This window comes from Fukomys damarensis, unplaced genomic scaffold, assembly GCF_012274545.1.
Source record: "Fukomys damarensis isolate Sample0158 unplaced genomic scaffold, DMR_v1.0_HiC HiC_scaffold_16, whole genome shotgun sequence".
NCBI lineage: Eukaryota > Metazoa > Chordata > Mammalia > Rodentia > Bathyergidae > Fukomys > Fukomys damarensis.
Window position 1 is genome coordinate 66,472,456 of NW_022900928.1, and position 21,969 is coordinate 66,494,424.

The window sequence follows — 21,969 nt, forward strand, 5'->3', positions numbered from 1 at the left end:
TCTGGAGGTTGTGAAGTCAAACTATCTGGGTTGAAATGTATCCTTTATTCACTAGCTATTTGAGGGACATTATTTAATCACTTTTTACTTCGTTTTCACAACTGCAAAATTGGGCTATTTACAAACCATAATAATTACTTTATGAGACACATGTACCTTTTAGGATTATTATAAAAATTAAATGAAAAAAAACCCACATAAAATAGTGTTGGCACATACTGATTAATAGTAAATGTTAGTTCATATTAAAGATAAAAGTCTGATCTGAATTAGACATGATCAATGTAAAACACAAACCAAATGAAAAAGTAACTATGGCAAAATATTAACACCACCGATAGGCCACACCTTTAAAGCACTTCTGGATCCTAGAGTTACAGAGTTGAATAAGTTCTTAAAAGGTACTTATAATCTGGTGAGACAATACACATAACAGAAAACAAAACCTAAACAATACAAAGGAGCATGAACAAAATGAGACGTTAGAGCCATATGCTTTAAAAAAACATAGACTTAGAATGAATGTGGCTTTGAAGTCATTCAAAAACTCTTCTTAGGGCCGGGGATTTAGCTCAGTGGTTCAGTGGCCTGCCTTGCAAGCTCAAGGACCCAAGTTCAATCCCTGGTACCAAAAAAAAAAAAAACAAAAACAAAAACAAAAACCCAAAAACAAAAACTCCGCTTAAAATAAATAAATAAAACCTAAACTATCCAGTATCCCTAAGAAAAAGACTGACCAGAATGCCTATCATCTATTGCTTTGAAGATGAAACATGTTTTTTTAATAAGCAAATTAGTTTTAACTCACCAGTTAAAATGTTTATTGGAATGGTATAAGCAAATAGCTTTTGCATCATTCAATGCAAATTATAAGCAAAGCTTAAAATAGGATAGAATAGTATCTTTGCAAATGAAGAGACATTACCTCATCCAATACTATCATCTGGACATGATCAACCTTCGCTACTCCTTTCTTGATAAGATCCAGGATTCTGCCAGGGGTAGCGATTACCACATGCACTACACAAGATTTAGAAAATATGCATTATTCTCACTCATTTTTGCCTGGACAAAAAGAACATTGCATGTCTATAATAGTTATCTTTTATAATAAATACTGTAGATATAAGCGTAATACAAAAAGATACAAAGATGAGCTTTAGGCCGTACAGTATATAGCATTTCCATTTCACCTTAACACAGCTAGAGAATATTTTGTTTGTTCACCTCTATGTGTGACAGGCTACAGCATCCCAAAGTACCTACTCCAAACAGAGAACATACTTGCTTGTCTTAGAACAATCCATAATAAATAACACAAGGCTTATCAGACTTCTGACACAGTACAAATGTCTCTACACTAGAGCAATGGAGTTTAGCAGATTGTTATAAGGATAAAAAATGATCATTAAAAAAAAAAACTACACAGTACATGTTGGGCGTAGTAACACATGGCTGTAATCTCACTTGGGAAGCTGAGACAGGATTACTGAGTTTGAGGCCAGTTTGGGTTATATAATGTGTTCAAGGCCAGCTACACTACAACACCCTACCTCAAAACAAAAAAACCCACAACTATGTAGTACAAAGAATTACCAAAGCAATCAAATGATGTATATAAAACTGAGGAAGATTTGTGTAATTATAAAAGTGATCACATTTTTGCTGTTTCGTCACCTTTTTATACTTGATAATGTACTATGGGGATCCCGTCATGAAAATGAATGCAGATCAGCTTTACCCATTAATGGCTATATGGAAATCCACTCAGATAATACAATTAGCAAATCACCTGAGACACTGAGATTAATCCAATTTTCCAATACTGTAAATCACACCACAGCAAAAAACCTTGTACATATAACCTTATAGTCACCCAATTATTTTAAGTCTTAAACATTCATAACCTGAAATATACTGCCAAACAATGTTGTAAGACAAATTTTCTACAAATTTGTATCAATTACTATTATTTTGATATTAGAACAATTAACATAAATTTCCTATCTCAGTCACAGTTAAAAAAATTACTAGTAAGGTTAAATATTGAATACTAAATACCTATTAAATGTACTAATTTACTAAAAGGAAGCACCTATGATTAAAATCAGAGCTACATAATCTCAAGCTCTTACCTGTATCATCAAGTCTCATTATGTCATCTCGTAAATTGGTTCCTCCTGTGGTTGCCATCACTTTGGCCCCTCCCATGTGTTTGCTGACCTGGATGCAAATTTGACTGACCTGTAGAGCAAGTTCTCTAGTAGGAACAATCACCATAGCTGGCGAACATCAAGGAACAGAGAAAATAAGAACATGTCATATTTTAAGACATAAAATGCTCCTTCTTTGTTCTAGATACTGAGACTTATTAAAAAGTCTAATCACAATGGGTCTAACAGATATATATTAATATTTCCACAAGTTCTAACAATGTATGTTTGACAGTAAGATTCACTAATTTAAAAACCATGGCAGGAAAAATTTCTACTGCCCAGGTTCTATTTACATCATATGAAATGAAGAAATGGTAATTACACAGTAAGAAAACTATGATTTTAAAAGCTGTGGAATAAATCTTAATTCTATTAGCTTATCCTGGGTAAGCTTACAGAAAGTTCTTTTTTCTACTGCCTAAGCTCTTAAAAGCTCCAAACCACAAGCCTTTACAGAAGTTGTTCATGCTTCTACAAAGAACTCTGCAGACGCATAGCTACAAGAAACAATTCAGTTCCACAGCTCATAAGAAGCAGTGTTAAATAATTTAACCTCATGATTTAGCTTTCCTATATATAGGACAAGAACTCTTAGTTTGCCGATCTCACTGGAATAAACACCGTTGAAAGTCTTTATTATATAAAAGTACTCTGAAAAGTAGAAACCTCAGGCTGGGAATTTAGCTCAGTGGTTCTGCTGCCTGCCTCACAAGCGCAAGGACCCGCGTTGGCTTCCAGGTACCAAAAGAAGTAGAAACCTCTTTAAAGTTGGAAATAATCTTTAGGAAACAATTAGGCCAAAAGCTACAAAAATAATCATAATACAGTACCAGATTATGTAAATTCTACCAAAGAGAGTCAGAACTATTTTCTTCCCAGCCCCCAAAGTTTAAACTACCATGTTTACTTTAAATCAAACACAAACTTTACTCCAGCTAACCTTGTATATTGTCCTTCTTCAGGTCTAGCCGTTCAAGTAAGGGAATGAGGTAGGCGCCGCTCTTGCCTGTTCCATTTTTTGCTCTAGCTAAGATATCCCTACCAGATAAAGCAATGGGAATGCTCTCCTCCTAGAAGACAAAACAATTCAAAAGTATTGGTCATTAAAAGCAGTAAATAAGCAAATTCTTATCTAAAACACACTGAAAGATAAACTCTTTTGGTATTCAAGTGTCCTACATTTGCATTTTACATGAATAACAAAGCCCAAAGTGAACATCATCATTATCAATCCGTATTTACAGAACTGCTTGTAAAATCTCTAAATTTTATTTTTGGTTATACTGGGAAATTTAACCCAGGGCTTTCACAAGGCCATAGCTGTATCCCCAACCCCTCGGGAAAAAAAAAAATTTTTTTTAAATTTTGAGACAGTGTTCACAGAATACCTTTTAAGTTATATCCCAATGTAACAAAAATTGGGCATGTGAGTAGATACATATGGAGTAAATTTAAAGTGAAGGAAAAACAAAGGGCCACAAATAGGACTTAAATATACAGACACACACAAAAAAAAAAAAAAAAAAAAAAAAGAGTATTTCAATTCAAAATTGGAGACAAAAACCCAGCATAAAGAATGCCAAGAAAAGACCAATATATTTCAATACATATTTTCAGACTACGAAGCCAATTTCAAGAGTGAAAATTTGTAACTCGGGCTGAGGGTGTTACAGCGTGGTAGAGTGCATATTTAGCATCCACAAGGCCCTCCATTCAATCTCTTGCACCAAAACCAGTACCACTGAAAAACTATAGTTGATAGTTTACCCTTGTACAAAAAAGAAATACGTCAGAAACATTTTATCTCAGGTCCTCCTTGGCATTTATTATTTATACATTACATAAATCTCCAATGTCTTTTACCAAATTGTTTTGAAATATGCTCAACTTGGAGGCTCACTCCTATTTGTTATTTTATTCCACGACTGCATCACTGAGAATGACTTCTCATTTTTAGTTTATTTTGTCATGTGTGTTTTTGCAGAAGATAATAATACTTCCTATTATTTTGGAATACAGTAAAGGATTACCAATAATTACTGGAAATTAAATACAGACAGTATACAGAGAGAAATTTAAAGGGAGAACAGGTACAAAGTTGGATAAAAGAGAATGTAGATAATATTCAGCTACCCACCGCCCTTGCGGCAGAAAAGTAATAATACCATATAACCTGTTCCTGAAGACATACCAATTAGTTGGTAATGGGATCTAGGGATCTAAGGATCTAAGGTACAAGGTTATGAGGGAAAAATATAGTTGGAAGGATATTTCATCTAAAAAGAACTAAGTTTTAAACCTCTGAAGACTTTTTAGTTTCTGTGATCTTCTACTGTAAGATAAATATCAAGTAATAAAATAACATCCTGTCCCCCAAATTTGACTGATTCACAGGTCAGCTGACTAGTCAAAATTTGCCTTCTTTTCCACCGCCTACCCAGCAAGTGCAACGACCCGAGTTTGATCCCCAGTACAAAAAAAATTTTTGAATTCTCATTTTTAAATACTAAAACCTCACATAAAGTTCAACAATGTTATTACACTTTAGAAACACAATCACCATCACACTCTTAAGTAATTCTGGTTTATAAAGTGGCTCTAAATAGAAAAGCATTAATAAGACTCAAATTAATTTCTATTAAACTAATCAATTGATATTACAATATTATATAATAATCCAAATCAGTCATTTTGAAAGCCCATGCCTTGGTCATACAAGACTAGAAAACAGTTTAGTAACAACTACTGATAACTTTTACCATTAAAGCAGACATAAAGGCCATGAAGGCTACTCTTTAGATTCTGGGGTAAGAAATATTTTTGTAAGGGTTTCCCTTCCATTTCTCATCTCAAAACTAAAGCAAGAGGAACATTTAGAATTGTCATATTAAGGGCCTTTATAAAAAAATATTTCTAAAATAAGGGTATATTATCAAAATTTGTTTGATGTCCCTGTAACAAGGACAAAAATAGCTATAATTAAATGAAGGAACTAAGCACATTTCTGCTCCTAGAGAAATACTATTTTCCACAACAGAACAAGAGAAAAATAGACTCAGTGCCTTACCTGTCAAGTAAATTTTGGACTAAAAGGACTGGAGAGTGTGATATGAATAAGACATTCGTAGTCACATGCTGTACACAGCAACAAAGAATTTATTTCACCATTGAAATCAATCAGACTCAAAAAAGTCAAAGAATTTAGAATCTTGTAATGATTCGAGTTGTGAACTCCAAATAAAACTCAACGTATCATTTCTTCAATAACTGCCATAGATAATAACTCAGTAACTATATTTTACCTAACTAAATTCAGTCTATCCATCTGTTTTTTTCAAACGTGACAAATACTTTTAAAAATGTTTTTTCTTCAAAATCCTCTACATAATCTATTAAAAAAGGAGACTCCTTTTCTTTTTAGCTTCAAAATACAGAAGTTTTTTCTAATCATTACTGACATATGTATTACTAGATATGCCTCAGTGATGGCTTATCAGTGTTGTTGCATTTGTGAGAAAGAATTGAGTGGTTCAGTTTGTTGCTTCTTTTTAAATTTAATTTTTTGAGACAGAATCTTGCTAAGCACTCCAGGCTCACTATGTAGCCCAGGCTGGCCTCAAATTTGTAGTGATCCTTCTGCCTCAGTCTTCAGAGTGCTGGTATTTGCAGGTGTGCCCACCGCACCCAGCCAGTCTGTTGCTTTAAAATGTTACACATTCTATCATTTAGGAAATTATACCATGCCACGGAAAAATGGAACTGCATTAAATCTGTTGAGAAAGAAAAGATCACCAGAAGGTATCTTTTTTTTTTTTGTGGTACTAGAGTTCGAACGTAAGACTTTACTCTTGCCGGGCACGTGTGGCACCATTGAGCTATATTCCCCATCTTAAAGATAAAGGACATTTTAAATAAACCTTCTTAGAGCTAAAAACATTGGTCACTGAATTAAGTGTCCTGTTGGTACTGACAAAAAATAGAGTACTGGAAATCCATTAACCTGTCTGTCCCAGAGGTTAAACTCAACTGTACAATGAATAAGTTAAAAAGTTCAACCTGCTGTTTGTTAAATCACTTTTTTTCCTTCTATGCCTGGGCAAATAACCAAAAGAAATGACACTTAAAAACTGATATAGCAGGGGATTTAGCTCAGTGGTGCCACTGCCTGCCTCGCAAAAACAAGGTCCTGAGTTTGATGCCTGATACCAACCCCTTCCCACAAAAAAACCCTGTTATTATAGAAATAACTAAGTCATCCGGTGGTCTGCCTTGCAAGTGCAAGGACCCGAGTTCAATCCTGGTACCCCCCCAACAAAAAGAAAGAAAAAGAAAAAGAAATAACTAAGTCATAAGCAGCCTTGACGTCCATCTCCCACCACTGATAAATAACCTTTTCTACTTAGAACCCCAATCACAAGGATCAAGAGTTCCAGATGGGTTAGAATAACACAACTCCCAGAACTGTGAAAATAGTCCAGCAACAATAGTTTTTTATACATAGTTGAGACTGACCTGGAACTCACTATGTAGCCTAGGGTGGTCTTGAACTCACAGCAATCCTCCTGCCTCAGCCTCCCCAGTGTGGGGATTACAGGCATGTGCCACCATGCATGGCTTCAGGGACAATACTGTTAATTAAGTCTTTCAGCCAGTAGTCTGCTAATTATGGTAAGGCAGTCAAATAAAAATACTTTGGGTTTGACTCTTTTCATCTTAATTTCTTCCTTGAAATTTTAATTCTGCTAATCTTCAATTGATTGAAAGGTTTCCATCACTTGCACAGGTTAGATTCGTCCTCTTCTGTGGTGCCTGAACAGTTTTTGTTTTAAGGATAGCCACATATCACTCAATTCTGCAGCATTAAAAAGGATGGATGGTCTCTGAGAGTGTCCTAATGACTGGCTGAACCAGGTTCTTTGAAGGATAAAACTTCAGAATGAAGTAAAGCAAGAAAGAATTAGAATCCTTACTCCCATATTTAGTTCACTTTTTGATTGACTTGGATTAAGGTCACTAACTTCTATTTCTCTGCCCTCTTTGACAAGGTTTGTGCCCTAGAGATACTGTTTAAGAAAACTTTAACAAGGTACTTAGGAGTAGGTGAGTAAAGGCCTGGCAACCAGATGCCTTTTCTCTGTGTCTAGCATCTTCATGACTGATCCCAGACTGCAATGTCTAGGCCTGTGATCTGGGCTTGCAGGCTAGGGTTGACTGAGGGCTTTACAGTATCCTGAAGTAGCCCCTACTTACTCTATAGAAATGGGCAAGTTGATGAAACCAAGGAAAGTGGTACTAGTTCTAGCCAGACACTACTCTGGACACAAAGCTGTCCTCATGAAGAATGTTGATCATGGCACTTCAGACTGTTCCTTCAGTTATGCTGTGGTGGCTGAAACTGCTATCCCCACAAAGTGACAGTGGCCATGGGCAAGAAATTGCCAAGAGGTCAAAGATCTAATCTTTTGTCAAAGTTTATAGCTACCTCATGTCCACCAAGTACTTGGTGGACACCTCCTTGGACAAAATGTTGTCAACAAAGATGTCTTCAGAGACCCTTCTCTCAAAAATAAGATCTGATGAGAGGCTAAGGTCAAGTTCAGAGTTAGCAGACCAACAAGAACAAGTGGTTCTTCTAGAAGCTTTAGTTTTGTTCACATTATTAAAAAAATTTTTAAGTACATACAAAAGTCTGTAAATGAAGATGCACTGATAATGTGTTCTATATGATGACCATTAGGATTAGCAGAGAACTGAGAATAACTATAGTCATTTTAACACTAGCCTCCTAGGAAAAATAGGTAGTATGAAGCAAAAGAATTCAAGCCAAGTTCACAAGAAGCAATCTCAGGGAGCTGCTATGAAACACAAGAGGCTAACATTGGGAGCTGCCGGGAAGGGAGGAGGAGGAAGAAAACTACAAATTTTAAAAACTTAATTATGTGCCATGTACAAATATTAGAAATGATAGATTAAATTATTTACATTCTTTCAAATTAGATACTTTTCAATTGTTATACGATAAAAAAATCCTCAAAGGAGTCTGGTTGTTTTGCTCAAAATCACAAAGCAAAAATGCTTGAACTAGGATTTAAACTTAGTTCTACAGATAATATAGAGGTGGACTGGGGATGTAGCTCAGTGGCACTGTGCCAGCTAAGTTCACCGGGGGGTGGGGATGGGGGTGGAGGTGGTGATGATGATGATGATGATGACGATGACGACAACAACGACGATGATGGAGGCAAGGCAAGGTTGTAGAGAAACTGAAACCCTCAATTGGAAAGCACAGTCACTTTGGAAGAAAGGCTAGTCCACAACAGGTTAAACATAGGATTGTTACCAAATGAGCCACCATTCTAATTATATACCCAATAGAAATACAGTAAAACAAGCTGGGCGTGGTGGCGCATGCCTGTAATCCCAGCACTTGGGAGGCTGAGGCAGGAGGATTGCTGTGAGTTCAAGACCAGCTTGGGCTACACAGTGAGTTCCAGGTTAGTCTCAACTATATAGTGAGACCCTGTCTCAAAACAACAAAAACAAAAACAAACAAAAAACAAATATGGTAAAACAAAACAAAACTAAGTATATACTCAAGAGAAATTAAAATCTCCATAAAATAACCTGCACACAAATATTCACAGCAGAATTATTAAAAGACAATATCTGGAAAACAAATCATGTCCAGCTGATGAATGGATACATCAAATGAGGTACAGATGTACCACAGAATATTATTAGGTAATAAAAAGGGCTGGGGATGTAGCTCAGTTGTCACTACACCTGCCTTGCAAGCGGGAGGTCCTGAGTTTATCCCTGGTACATAAATAAATAAATAAGGTAAAAGGAAGGACTTAAGTATTGATATATTTTACAAACCTGAAAACATTATCCTAAATTAGAAAAGTCAGAAGAAGCCACAAAAGATATATATTGTATGATTGTATTTAAAAGAAATGTCTGTAAGAGGCAAATTTATGGAGATAAAAAGATTTGTGGCTGTTCACTGCTGGGGAAACATAAGGGGTGACAGCAACAGGGGTTTCTTGTGGGAGGTGACGAAAATCTTGTAAAACTGATTGTAGTAATAGTCATATAATTCTAAACATACTAAAAACAACTGAATTATATACACTTTACATGTGTTAACTATGTGACGTGACTAAAACTCAATAAAGCAACACTCCCCAAGAAAACCTCCCATAACCTTAGGTCTGCCATCTGCCATCTTAAGTCTCTAAGCTTATGTTCCATGGTAAGGTTAAAAGACTAACTGCATATGTATTTTGTTTTTAGTTTAATCCTAGTATCCTTTTTTAATAGCATCCCAACTTCCTTCTAAGGAATCATATTCCTTCTTTCCCCACTCCTAAAGATCAAGTCTAACCAATCTTCTAATCCATGAAGTACTCAACCCAACCTAGGCCATATGAATGTTTCCTCCTTAGAATCTGAACTGTTGTAGTACATCCCTACAGCTTCTGAGCTACGTCAGGCCATGGTCATTCCAAATGTTTCTCCAGACTTTAATCTTGGGAACTCCCAAATATTCTTTTATGTATGTATGTATGTTTGTATGTATGTATGTATGTATTTATTTAGAGGCAGGGTCTCACTATATAGTTGAGACTGCCCTGGAACTCACTATGCAGGCCAGGCTAGTCTCAAACTCACAGCGGTCTTCTTGCCTCAGCCTCCTGAGTACAGGGATTATAGGCGTGCACCACATCCAGTTCCCAATATTCTTTTAATAAATTTCCTTCTGCTTAAATTTAAAACTGGTTTGTTACCCACAAAACAACCAAAGCATGGTACATTTTCTAATTTCCTAATATTGAGATATTTTATATAACTATGCTACTTACAAAAGCTCAAAATGCCCATCTAGATGCATTCAGAGTAACCACTTCCTCTTACTTCCCAAAGCTGGGTAAGATTTAAGAACCTTCATTTCAAGGAGAGAAAAAGAAAAAACTGTACACACTGTGAAGGGGACAACGGATGTTACAGATGCTCCCTGATATCCAGACAAAAAAGAGAGCTATATTATTTTTAAGAAACATACCCCAATTTTACAATGCTAACAAGTGGGAAAATGTTGCTTTTTAATACTCATGTGGGGGGGCGGTTGGTACTGGAGACTGAATTCTGGATCTCTGCACTGAACTAAATGGCCAGACCTTCTTTATATTTTTTGAGACAGGAGCTTGCTAAATTACTGGTGCTGAGCTTCAACTTGTGCTTCTGCCTCTGCTGTGCTGGGATTACAGATGTATGCCACTATGCCTGGCTTTTGAATACTTTAAAGAATTTAGAAAAACAATTCTTTTAACCATAATTGACCCATTGCTAGGAGGATATAACTTACTAACAGACTCAAAATGCTGTAATTCCTAAATACAAAGGACAAACTATTAATCCTTGTTATATATAGCTAACAAAATAATTTGAGCTTCTTGACCTGGTACAAAATGTTGTTGTTAACAGTAAGAAGCTTCCATGATCCTCTCAGTGATAGACTACCTGTCATTTCCTTACCTTCTCAGATTATCTAAAGTCTTGTGTGCCTGGGGGTCTGGAAACAACAGCAGCTGCCATATTTCAATACTATTATCAAAGTTTGTATAAAGTTTTACAATGCAAAACAGAAAACAAAAACAAGTTCTCAACCCTTCCAAAGAATGTTTTGCCCATATAATGCTATATTTTTATTACAGTAGCATAGTATTTTAACAGGCATCGTGCTGAAGCTTCAAACTTGGTGGCTAAATTCACAAAAGATATATGGGAGCACTATCTCCTGACTGTCCATATAAAATATCTTCTGAGACCATTTTAAGTGCCTCATCCTCCAATAATTTCATAGCCAAACTACAACTAAATTCCATCCCTTAAAAAAATTCAAATGAAGGCCCATCTAAAAAACAGGCTTTTCCATCTGAAAAAAAGGCCTAGATAAAAAGTAAGCAATAAGTACTACATTATCTGCAGCTGGGCATATTGGCACAAACCTGTAATCCCAGCATTCAGGAGGCTGAGGCAGGAGGACTGCCCATGAGTTCAGAGTCAGCCTGGGCTACACAGTGAGACCCTGCCTCAAAAACCAATAGTTGGAAATTTGGCTCAGTGGTTCTGCCGCCTACCTTGCAAGTGCAAGGGCCCAAGTTTGATCTTCGTACCAATAAAACGCCAAAAAACAAAGAAACCAACAACCAACCAACCCCTAAATAAATATCTGCTAAACCTAAGTACTTAAAAGGTAACAAATACATTTTAGGAAGAAAAAAGAAAAAAAAAGTCAGAAGAGAAGGCTGACAAGAATGCAAATAGCAGAAAGCAGCTCACTATGAGGTTCAATTTTACTAGGGGATTTGTAATTTTCTTTTTGGTTCCAAAATTCTAATGTTTATGATTTGTCTTTTTTTGTTGTTGTTGTTGTTTTTTGAGACAGGGTCTCACTATGTAGAGTCTGACCTGGAACTCACTACGTAGCCCAGGCTGGTCGAGAACTCCCAGAGATCCTCCTGCCTCAGCATTCCGAGTGCCGGGATTACAGGTGTGCGCCACCATGCCCAGCTTATGATTTGTCTTTTTTAATGAATCTATCTTGAACACTATCTTGAGCTTTCCACAGATTCTCAGGACTAAACATGAAAGAAAAATGAACCAGTTCTTAGACATCTACAGTGTATTTATATACATACAATAGCACATTATTTTAAAATACTCATATATTAAATTTGATCATCACAACAAAAACTTTGTGAAGATTATTTCCACTTTACAAAAATAAGCCAGATGTCAAATAATTAAGTGGCTGGGCAGTTCACTGCCTATATACAGAGCACAAATACAGAGTACATGTAACAAAATCAATTTTAAATTTTAATACAAAGCAAAAATGACTCAGCAAGTGCTCAGTGAGAATTAGGTCCTCTTAAATAATGAATTGAGGTCTGCTGAATTAACTTACTTCCTTTTCTGATAAAACTAGTATACGAAACAACCCATAATATGTAATGATCATTTATTATTACATATTCGGCACTATACTAAGCAAATGATGGATTTTTCAGTAATAGTATTATGGCATACACTATTATCTCAATCTTACAGGTCAGAAAGTCAAGACTTAAGAGAAATAAACCAAACAACCAACTTGTGATTTAACCTAGGCAGTTCCCAGACCATGTTTGCTTATAGACACTGGTTAACTTTGAAGCATTCTATATGAGAACAGGAACTGTGCTAAGTATGGAAATTTTAGTGATAAAAGTTCCTACAGTAAAAGAGTTCTCTTAATTCTTTGTAAATAAAATGGGTTAACATGAACTAAAGCATTGTAAATTTCTAGATATTTCTAATATCTATTCCAAAATTGCCTACCCAGTGATGATGCATAATCTCATCTGGAAACTTTCTCTAGGCAAAGGCACATTCTCATCTCTGGGCATCATTACCCTAGAGTTCTCTTCTTGGAACAGGATCACTTCTTACAAGTTGTCCTATCATCCTCTAATGACACGAATATACAATTCCAAATAGAAAACCCATCATACTATGTTGAAATTATCTGTACAATTAGCTATCCTTTCCACCAGACTGCAGGACATGAACATTATCAGTCTTGTACACCACAGAATACTCGGTAACTTTCTAAGTTTATTAACAAAAAAGGACTCAGTGAGGTCACAGCATCTGTCCTTAGCACAGCAGGGATTTAAGAGCTTCCTCAAATGAAGGATATAGCTGCTGACTTCAATAATCAAATTGATATATGTAAAGTATATTTATATGTATGTATTTTAGGCACTGGGTGCACACTTGGCCATTTCAGTGGAAGTAGCAGGGAAATAAATATATATACTTATATAATTAAAAAGAACCAAGACTCTAAATTCCAAGGCTAGGGCACAATAAATGTAATTTTGGCATCATGTTATGTTACAAAGTAAGGTAGCTGAGCACAAGAAAATGAAGACAGTATATCACAAAACAGGAACCAGCTTGAAGCTTATACTGGCCAAATCTGGGACAATTCAAGCACAAAAATACCATTAAAAAAAGGAATTCCTAAGTCTATGCTGATAAGAGATGAGGGTAAGGGAAAAACTCTTCTTTATAGGAGCTAATATGGAGGAAGTACTCAAGTTGGCAAATGAGCAACAATCAAAATATGCTTAACAGAGGAAATCTTGGTGAAGATCAAACACCCACATGATCTTCAATAGTTCCCCAGGCTGCTTGTTAGTTTTGAGGAGAAAAAAAGTAACTACATAGAAAAAAATATAAAAAAACACATTGGCAAGGTAGTAAGAATTATCATTAATCTGAATTAGATGGACGGTATGTATACCTTCAAACATGACACCCTGAGAAGACTAACATGACTTCTGCAGGATTTTATTGAGAATGCGTAACTTGAACCTACTCATATATAAACATCAGATAAACCTACAGTGAGAAATGTTCTAGCAAGAAAAGGAATGTACTTTTACGTCAATGTCATAAAAGATAGAAAAAAAAAAAAAAGACTAGGAAAATTCACACATTAAAATAGGTTACAGAAACATAGTGCCTATAAGCCATATCTGATCTCAGACTGGATTCTCTACAAGGAAAAAAAATGCTATAAAGGACATTTCTGGGTCAATTAGTAATAAGAATAAATGTTAGCTTTAAATAAAGGGACATGAGTCCATAATTTAATCTTAAGAAGTTCAGAAAAGCTGGGCGTGGTGGCGCACCCTGTAATCTCAGCACTCAGGAGGCTGAAACAGGAGGATCTGAGCTCGAGACCAGCCTGGGCTACACAGTGAGTTCCAGGTCAGTCTCAACTACATAGTAAGGCCCTGTCTCAAAAAACCAGGGACTATGGAACACAGCTGCAATATCAGCACTGAGGCAAGCTGATCAAGTTTGTGTCCTATACAGGCAACTTAGCAAGACCATCTCAAAAAAAAAAAAGTGCAGAGGATGGTAGGGCGTGTGTAGTAAAGAGAGAATGAGGCAAGCTGATCAAGTTTGTGTCCTATACAGGCAACTTAGCAAGACCATCTCAAAAAAAAAAAAAAAGTGCAGAGGATGGTAGAGAGCATGTAGTGTAAAGAGAGAAGAGGGTCAGAAAAAGTTTGTGGATATGTGTATGTGTATGTATGTATATGCCTGAGAGAAATATTATGCCACTCCCACATACCAAAAAGAAAAGTACGTAATGCATAACACATACCCTTATATATGTGCTAAAAAGGGTAAACCCACCTGAATAGGAGATGGCTTTTCCCAGCCCATTTCAAAAATTCCCATCAATAACTCCCGTTTCAAACAGTAATCTTCAAACTCATTTCCTTTTGTGGAGGTCACATCCTAATAAACAAACAACAATAAAATAAAGTACAGCTGTGCCATATGGTAATTAGCACACTTAGGAATTTGAGCTGGCCATAGTAGCTACATTCTAGCACACCTATATTCTAGCACTCTGGGACACTGAGACAAGAAAACCACCAAGTTTAAGGTCGGTCTGGGAAAATTAGTGACTTAGTGAGATTGAGACCCTGTCTCAAAATAAAAAATGTGTGGGAATGCAGCTCAGTGAGTCAATGCGCCTCTGGCATTAAGTTCTAGTAATACCTCCCCCAAAAAAAATTTGGGGAAAAGCTCTGTGGTCAGTCTTCTAAAACCTGGTAGAATATTGTTATTTCTAGAAAAGAATTTGATGTATCATTAATTACAAGAGATAAAATCAGACTCTAGCTCTATCACTCACTAGCTACCAGTATTTGGACATTTGAGTTTCTTAAGCTCAGTATAGTAACACTGGAGCCAGAAAATGCTGCTTTAAGCATCTGTCCTGTAGCATTCACCCAGGTTTGATAACCAAAAATGCCTCTAGCTAATGCTAAATGCCCTTGAGGTAACAGAATCATCTCTTCTCTAAATTTGTTTTCTAATCCACAAAGTGAACCTAATACCTAACCTGAGTAACTGAGTTGCTGGAAGCAAGAGAAAATTAGACAAGAAATGAATATGTTTAAACATATCATTTAACATATATAATTTTATTATTGTATCATTCTACCAAATGGTAGAATCTATTATGTGGCCTATACAATCTTAATCATTTCAACCTACTTAAGAGTAAACACATACTATCTAATGTTATTACAAGTAACTAATCCTAGTTTTCATTCCATTTTCCCACTTGAGTTCTACAACCAACTTACCGAAGTTTTGATTCTTAGATCCTTTGGAGGGAGTTTTAAAGTCTTTTTCCAGTCATCACCAGGCCTAGAGAGAACACAGCAAATGTGAGGCGTCAAAATTCACAATGTCTTACCTAATAATGCAACAATTTCATGATTCATCAAAATATAAGTTCAAAAAAGCACAGCAAAGCTGGGCATGGTGGTGGATGTCCGTAATCCTAGCACTTTGGGAGGCTAAAAAAGAGGTTCCCAAGTTTGACTCAAGCCTGGGCAATTTAGCAAGATTGTTTCAAAATAAAAAATAAAGGGCTGGGATGTCACTCAGTGCAAACGCCTTGGGCTCAATCCTTAGTGCTACAAAAATAAATATAATTTTAAAAATAAAAGCACAGTAAGTTTGATATATACCCATGTACTCAAGAGTACAGTTAATTAGATAGTAAAACAAGGTTTAGAGAAATTAGTGTTAGGAAAAATAATCTAGGGAGGATCAGAAATCAAGAAAAGAAGCCAAGGATTTAGCTCAGTGGTGCCACTGCCTGCCTCGAAAGCACAAGGTCCCAAGTTCGATCTCTGGTACCAAAAAAAATAAAGAAATAAAAAAGAAAAGAAAAGTTTAGAGCATCTATCCTAAGAGATGCACGGTAATATATTGTGCAAATGTTGTCAAAATGCTTATTTTGGTTGACCTAGTGTTTTAATTCAAATTAGCTGCCAACATTTAAAATTTAGGAAATTTCAAGTAAAACCTCAGATTCTGGATTTTCTTGAAAAGCTGGAAGGAAGAAGATGCCCTGGGTTCGATTCCTAGCATCACAAAAAGGAGGGGAAAGGGAGAAGGGGGAGGGAGAGGTGAAGTGGCGGGAGGGGAGAGGGAGGAAACAAAGAGAAAAGAGGGGAAACAAGTGGAGAGAGAGAGGGCTGGAGAGGAAAGGAGAAAAGAGAGGAAGGAGAGGGGGACAGAGGAGGAAAAAAGAAAAACAGAAAAGGTAAGCTTTAGCAACACTGTTCTCAATTATTAAGTGGTAACAGTTTGGTAGAATTTAGTAACTGAAGTTTAAAATCAAGTAGCATCACCCTGTTTTGTGGTACTGGGGCTCTGAATCCAGGGGCTGGCACATGCTTGACAAGGCTCTACCAGAGAGGTACTTCCCAGCCCTTTATAATTTAAGACAGTTGCGATAAATTGTCTAGATTGCACTCAAACTTGTGGTCCTCCTGGCACAATCTTTTGGGCAGCTGGGATTAGAGGCATGCACACCCATGCCCACCTTAACTGCCCCATTATAAAGGGGAAGTACCTTCCAATTCTGCACTTAGGCATCTGAGTTTGGAATTCCTGCTAATTAAAACCAAAGATGCCTGAAGCAGGCCATGGTGGCTCACACTTGTAATTCCAGCACCTGGGAAGTTGAGGCAGGAAGGACTGTCACTGAGGTTAGCCTGAACTACACAGCAAGACCCTGTCTCAAAAAAACCAACAAATCAAAAAACAAAACAAAACACCGAGAAAACAAAAAAACTACAAACTGTTACAAAAAAACAAAAACAAAAAACCCAACACACCATCCAAACAAAAAAGAAAGATGCCTGTAAGTCTTACCTACTGAGGAAGGTGAAACAGGAGTAATATTTGAACTTGAAAGTTCAAGTCCAGCCTGAGCAACTTACGTCTCAAAATGTAAAAGAAAGGTCTGAGGATGTAGCTCAGTACAAAAAGCTCTGGATTCAATAACCAGAACTACCAAAGACTATGAAGTACTTTTTATCCTTTAAGAACTAAAAGTCGCCTAAATTTTTCTAGCCTATTTATATTATGTTAACACAAACTACATACAATTCAGGAAACATTCTTAATTTCCATACCAAGGAAAAGATTCACCTTAAAAATAAAATGCAATAAGCTGGGCATGGTGGCAAAAGCCTGTGAACCCAGCACCTGGGAGGCTGAGGCTGAAGGATCGTTCAGTCTCAGGCCAGCCTGGGCTACATAGTGAATTCAAGACTAGCCTGGACTACACAGCAAGAAACTGTTTCAAAAAAACAAAAACAAAAAGCACTAATGCCAGTTCTTCCAGTGATCAAACCAAGTCTACTGGGAATTAATTCTTGAAGTCACTAGTGAACCACCCAGTAGTAATCATCTATAATATTCTGGTAGCTTATAAAGACTATTTTCCACTAGGAAGTGAAAAGGTTTAGACCAGTGGCAGTGAACCTATAGCATGTGTGCCACAGCAGGCTTTTTATATTATTCAAAGCTCTAAAAGATTTGCCATCATTGGTCTAGACAGTAATAAAGTATACATGTTAGCTCAGCAAACCAAAATAACATCATCATACAAAAATTTCTCTCCATATAAATCATTTTAGATATGGCTAAGTTTTAAACAAAAGTCAAACCTCAGTTGGGATCCAAAAATCTTCCCTTTTTTGTTGTTGTTATTGGGGATCAAATTCAGGACCTTATGCTTGCGAGGCAGGCGATGGCACCACTGAGCTAAATTCCCAGCCCTCCAATATCTTAAATATCAATTCTGTGTAACCGAATCTTTACAGTAACAATTACCATCCAAATTATTTAAACTAAGCACCTAAAGATGACAAACAGCCTACAAACTGAGTTTTGAAAATATTCTATAATGGTCCTGTGGTTTTAGCTCAGTGGTAGAGTACTTGCATAGTATGTGCAAGGTTCAATCCCCAGTACCAGAAAAAAAGAAGTTCTGTAGTAAATGAGGCTCCTACTTAACAACAAAGGAGTTTGGGACAAAAATGTGTTTCTGCCAGAGGTGGTGGCACATGCATATAACCCCCATTACTTTAGAAGACAGGCCAGACCAGGCAATTGAGACCCTATCTCAAAACTTAAAAATTTTTTTACAAAGGAAAGCCTATGGATGTCCAGGGATAAGACCTTGTATGTGAAGCCTTGGGTTTGGTCCCAAGCAGCTGACCCCCTTTCTTTTGTGGGTTCAAGTCCCAAAAAAGTGTTTCCAAAATTCAAAAATCCCGAGTTTTCTGTGAATGATTTTGCAGTACTGGGGTCCAAATTCAAGTCTTTGAGCATATTAGGGCAAGCACTCTACAACTGAGCTATATATCCCCAGCCCCCCTGATTTATTTTGTGTAAAAAAAATGTATAAAAAGTAGAAAAGCAAATTTCCATAACTAGAAAATTATGTATAAATTTTCTCACCACACTTTAGTGTTGAAACCTGGTCACTATTTTACTTATTTTATTTTATGGTCACATTTTAAATCTAAAGCTTGCTTTTAAAAAATTTTCAGTTTGCTTTAGCTGCCATTTAAACTAAAAGGTGTAATGTTAACATTAGAAAAATACTAAGTGAAAAAAAGAATCTAATCACTTATGTACAGTTCTGCTAGTAACTTCTACAATGAGCTAGTAATGAAAACCAGAATTGTTTCTTAAAATAATCTATACAAAATTAACACACACCACCTGTGCCTACCTGTTCACTTGCTGAATTATGGCAGAAATATTACTGTACTACAAATACCTACTACACATAAATCTATCCTTTATTTGCAATCAAAATGTTTATGGTAAAAAACAGCTATTAACAAAAAGAAATCCTGGTTCCCCAATGTATTTATTATTTACTATCACTTACTTTATAGTGGTGGTCAGACTCTGTGCTTGCTGCTGAGTGCCATTATTGATTGTGTTGGTGTTTTTCAACTGGTTCATCTGTTGCTGTGTCTGTGTGCCCCCTCCTCCGGGGCCACCACTGGGCTTCACAGGGCCCCTCAGCTGACCATTTTGACTGGACAGACCCATTATAACAGGGTTCTCTGTTCTGGCCGTGCTCATGCTGTGTTAATTGCAAAGGTGTCTCTTTCAAACTTCAAAACTTTTGAAAGTCAGTAGGGAAACTGTAATAACAGTTTATTAGGCTCTCCAAAACGAAGAGATAAATATAAGTCTTGCTCAATATATGAGTCCTTTATTGCAATGCAGGCAAGCACCTGTAAGTCTCGGAACGGTAAGCAGCAGTAACTTGCTCTCATGCACGGAATCAATTTTTTATTTTTAAAAAGCCCTCTAACAAGTGTGAGTTATATCTGAATTCACTCACTTCAATCTGAAACAAAGAAAAAAATTAAATTAGCAAACAGGAAAGTTAGAAAAAATTTTTTGTTTCACTTTCAAATAACTTTTGACCAGCTTTTAAAGCATACTGCAGTTACACTAGGACAAATCACTAGCCAAACTAGGAAAGATGCAATGAACTACCTCAAAAACCAAATCTACAGTGACTCAATGAATGTCAAGCATTTAAAAATTGTGAAGTCAAAGCAACCCAGAGAAAAATCATACAGATACCATGATTAAATTAGCATTAGTTGTCAAATGACAATCTGTTCCCTTCATTTTCCTCATGAATTCTCTACAAGTCTCTGCCACCTCTAAAAGTCAATGATTCATAATACTTAATTGCATTACAACATAATGAAATATCACTGTTTATTAGTGTAAATCTAGAGTTGAAGAAAAGTAATTCATTAATTTTTTTGAGAGACAGGGTCTCGCTATATAGTCCAGGATGGCTTCAAACTCAAAACAATCTTCTCGCCTCGGTCTCCCCAGCGCTGGGACTACAGCTGTGCATCACTACACCAAGCGATTTTTTACTATTTCTCACAGAAACCAAGAAGAGTTAAGCTTCTGGCTTGAAAATAGTGTTTATAAAGAAAAATGCTATTCTTTTTTACCCTTAAAATTGTTGTCATTTAAGACAACAATGAAGCAGTCAAGGGTTCAAGTCAAAATCTTTTACTCAGAAAAAATCAAGAAGCTGGGTGTAGTGGCGCATATACTAAGAAGGATTGATTACTGTAAATACGAGGCAAGCCTGGATTGCAAAAAGAAAACCTTTAGCTTTACTTCAATATAGTACTTTTTTCATAAAGTACACAATTTAAAATAGCATTATTAATTTTTGAAAAATTGTGTAAAAATAAAAAAATCTGTGAAAGGCTAAACACATTAATAACTTCTAAAAAGCTTTTCAAACCACCCAAAAAACTAAATCTAACAGTTATTTCAAAAATGACGTGGTCAACCGCCTTTGTTTTCAAGTTTTCCCCAAAATCGAAATATATTAAAGTTTAATAAAAACTTAATTTACAAAAGTCCACAAAACAAAGCCAATTCTGCTCTTAATTTTTTAATCCTTACATTTCTTTCCTAAAATGCACTAGTTTAATCTGTGGTTTTTGCTATGCCCCAAACTATCTTAAACTCAATTATTTTAAAGTCAAAAGCTACTCAGTTTATTAGAAAATGCTCCTCTTCTGTTAGAAAATTTGAACATCACGTTACTCACAAGCAAATCCTATTTATTTTGAAACCCTGACCTGTTATCCGTGTCTGAAGACATCTAACAGCTACTTTTCTTTATTAACAGGCTTATTTATATTAAAATCACATCATCATGTAGTTCATACAGGGAGACTTGTTTGCAAACTTAAGAGGATGAGGGCAATCTTTAAATACTAAAAAGTTATCGTCGTTACTATCTATCATACGTAGGAACCATCTCCTTAAACGCAAAATGAGACAACTGTAATAACTGCTCCCCTCTTAAACTGACACCTGCACTGCAGCTTTCTCTCAGAGAAGGCAATATTTCTTTTATTCCTTCCCATAGATTTGCAAGTTACATTTCTACATTAAAAAAAAAAAAAAAAAAAAAAGGAACGCAGACTACTTGGGAGGAGTCCCTGCCCGAGTTAATTACAACACTTTCCCAGATCCCAGTTAGCAATTGACAGTTTCACACCCAAAACAGTATCTTCATCAACAAGAGCTTTTGTTTGCAAATGCAGCAAAGGCAGCAAGTTGGAGTGAGTTAGGTTTATTCAGAAGGGGAAAGGGGACTGTGAAAGAGAAATGGGAGTGAGCAATAGAGACATGTCACTGACTGGTGCCCCGTAATCGTAGAGCAGTAATTTCGTGTCCCCCTCCCCCAGGCACTCACGCCTCAAGTCTGCTCCCTCTGACCATAAACACAAAAGGGTTGGTGCCTGAAATCCTATCTGCGCAATAAGAGCCAGGCGCCAGCTCCGCCAGTAGGAAACAGTTAAGAACTCCCCTTATTAGGCCCCCAAGACTCTCCCTAAACACCGAAAGCCCCTCCTTTCCTATATGACTCGGGGGCTCCTAAACACCCTCTGGTCGCCGACCTACAAGGCCTACTGCAATCAATCAGCTGCTGGTCCTCGTCTACCCGAGCCTTTCGCTACAGCATATACATTCCGCCCCCTATAGGGCTGTTTCGTACCCTATAACCTCCACCATCACCCCCTCCCAAGTCCTGCCGCCCCTTTTGGTCCCCAATCCCCTCCCTCATTTTCTATTAGGCTCCTCCGAGCACTTAGCCCGCTCCTCCTCCCGACACCGCCTCGCACCACATTCGACTCTTCTCAGGCACCCCCACCCTACACAGCTGCCGCCCGCCCTCCTTCCTCTCCAGGCCCGGCCAGGCCTCCGCCCCGGAGCGCCCCCTACGCCGGCC

The 21,969-nt window shown here is 36.8% G+C and overlaps 1 protein-coding gene and 1 pseudogene across 1 annotated transcript in view; one reads left to right on the forward strand and one right to left on the reverse strand.

Moving 5' to 3' along the window:
* The window catches only part of Ddx6 (DEAD-box helicase 6), a 35,874-nt gene that overhangs the window by 13,079 nt on the left and 826 nt on the right, over positions 1 to 21,969 (reverse strand). Inside the window, exons 2-7 of the mRNA XM_010629313.2 lie at positions 19,063 to 19,533; positions 15,443 to 15,506; positions 14,478 to 14,582; positions 3,157 to 3,286; positions 2,136 to 2,282; positions 926 to 1,020 (exon numbers count right to left, since the gene is read on the reverse strand). Of these exons, the coding sequence (XP_010627615.1) occupies positions 926 to 1,020; positions 2,136 to 2,282; positions 3,157 to 3,286; positions 14,478 to 14,582; positions 15,443 to 15,506; positions 19,063 to 19,262 (741 nt within the window). The 5' untranslated portion in view covers positions 19,263 to 19,533. The remainder of the gene's footprint in view (positions 1 to 925; positions 1,021 to 2,135; positions 2,283 to 3,156; positions 3,287 to 14,477; positions 14,583 to 15,442; positions 15,507 to 19,062; positions 19,534 to 21,969) is intronic.
* LOC104865679 lies at positions 7,428 to 7,861 on the forward strand (annotated as a pseudogene).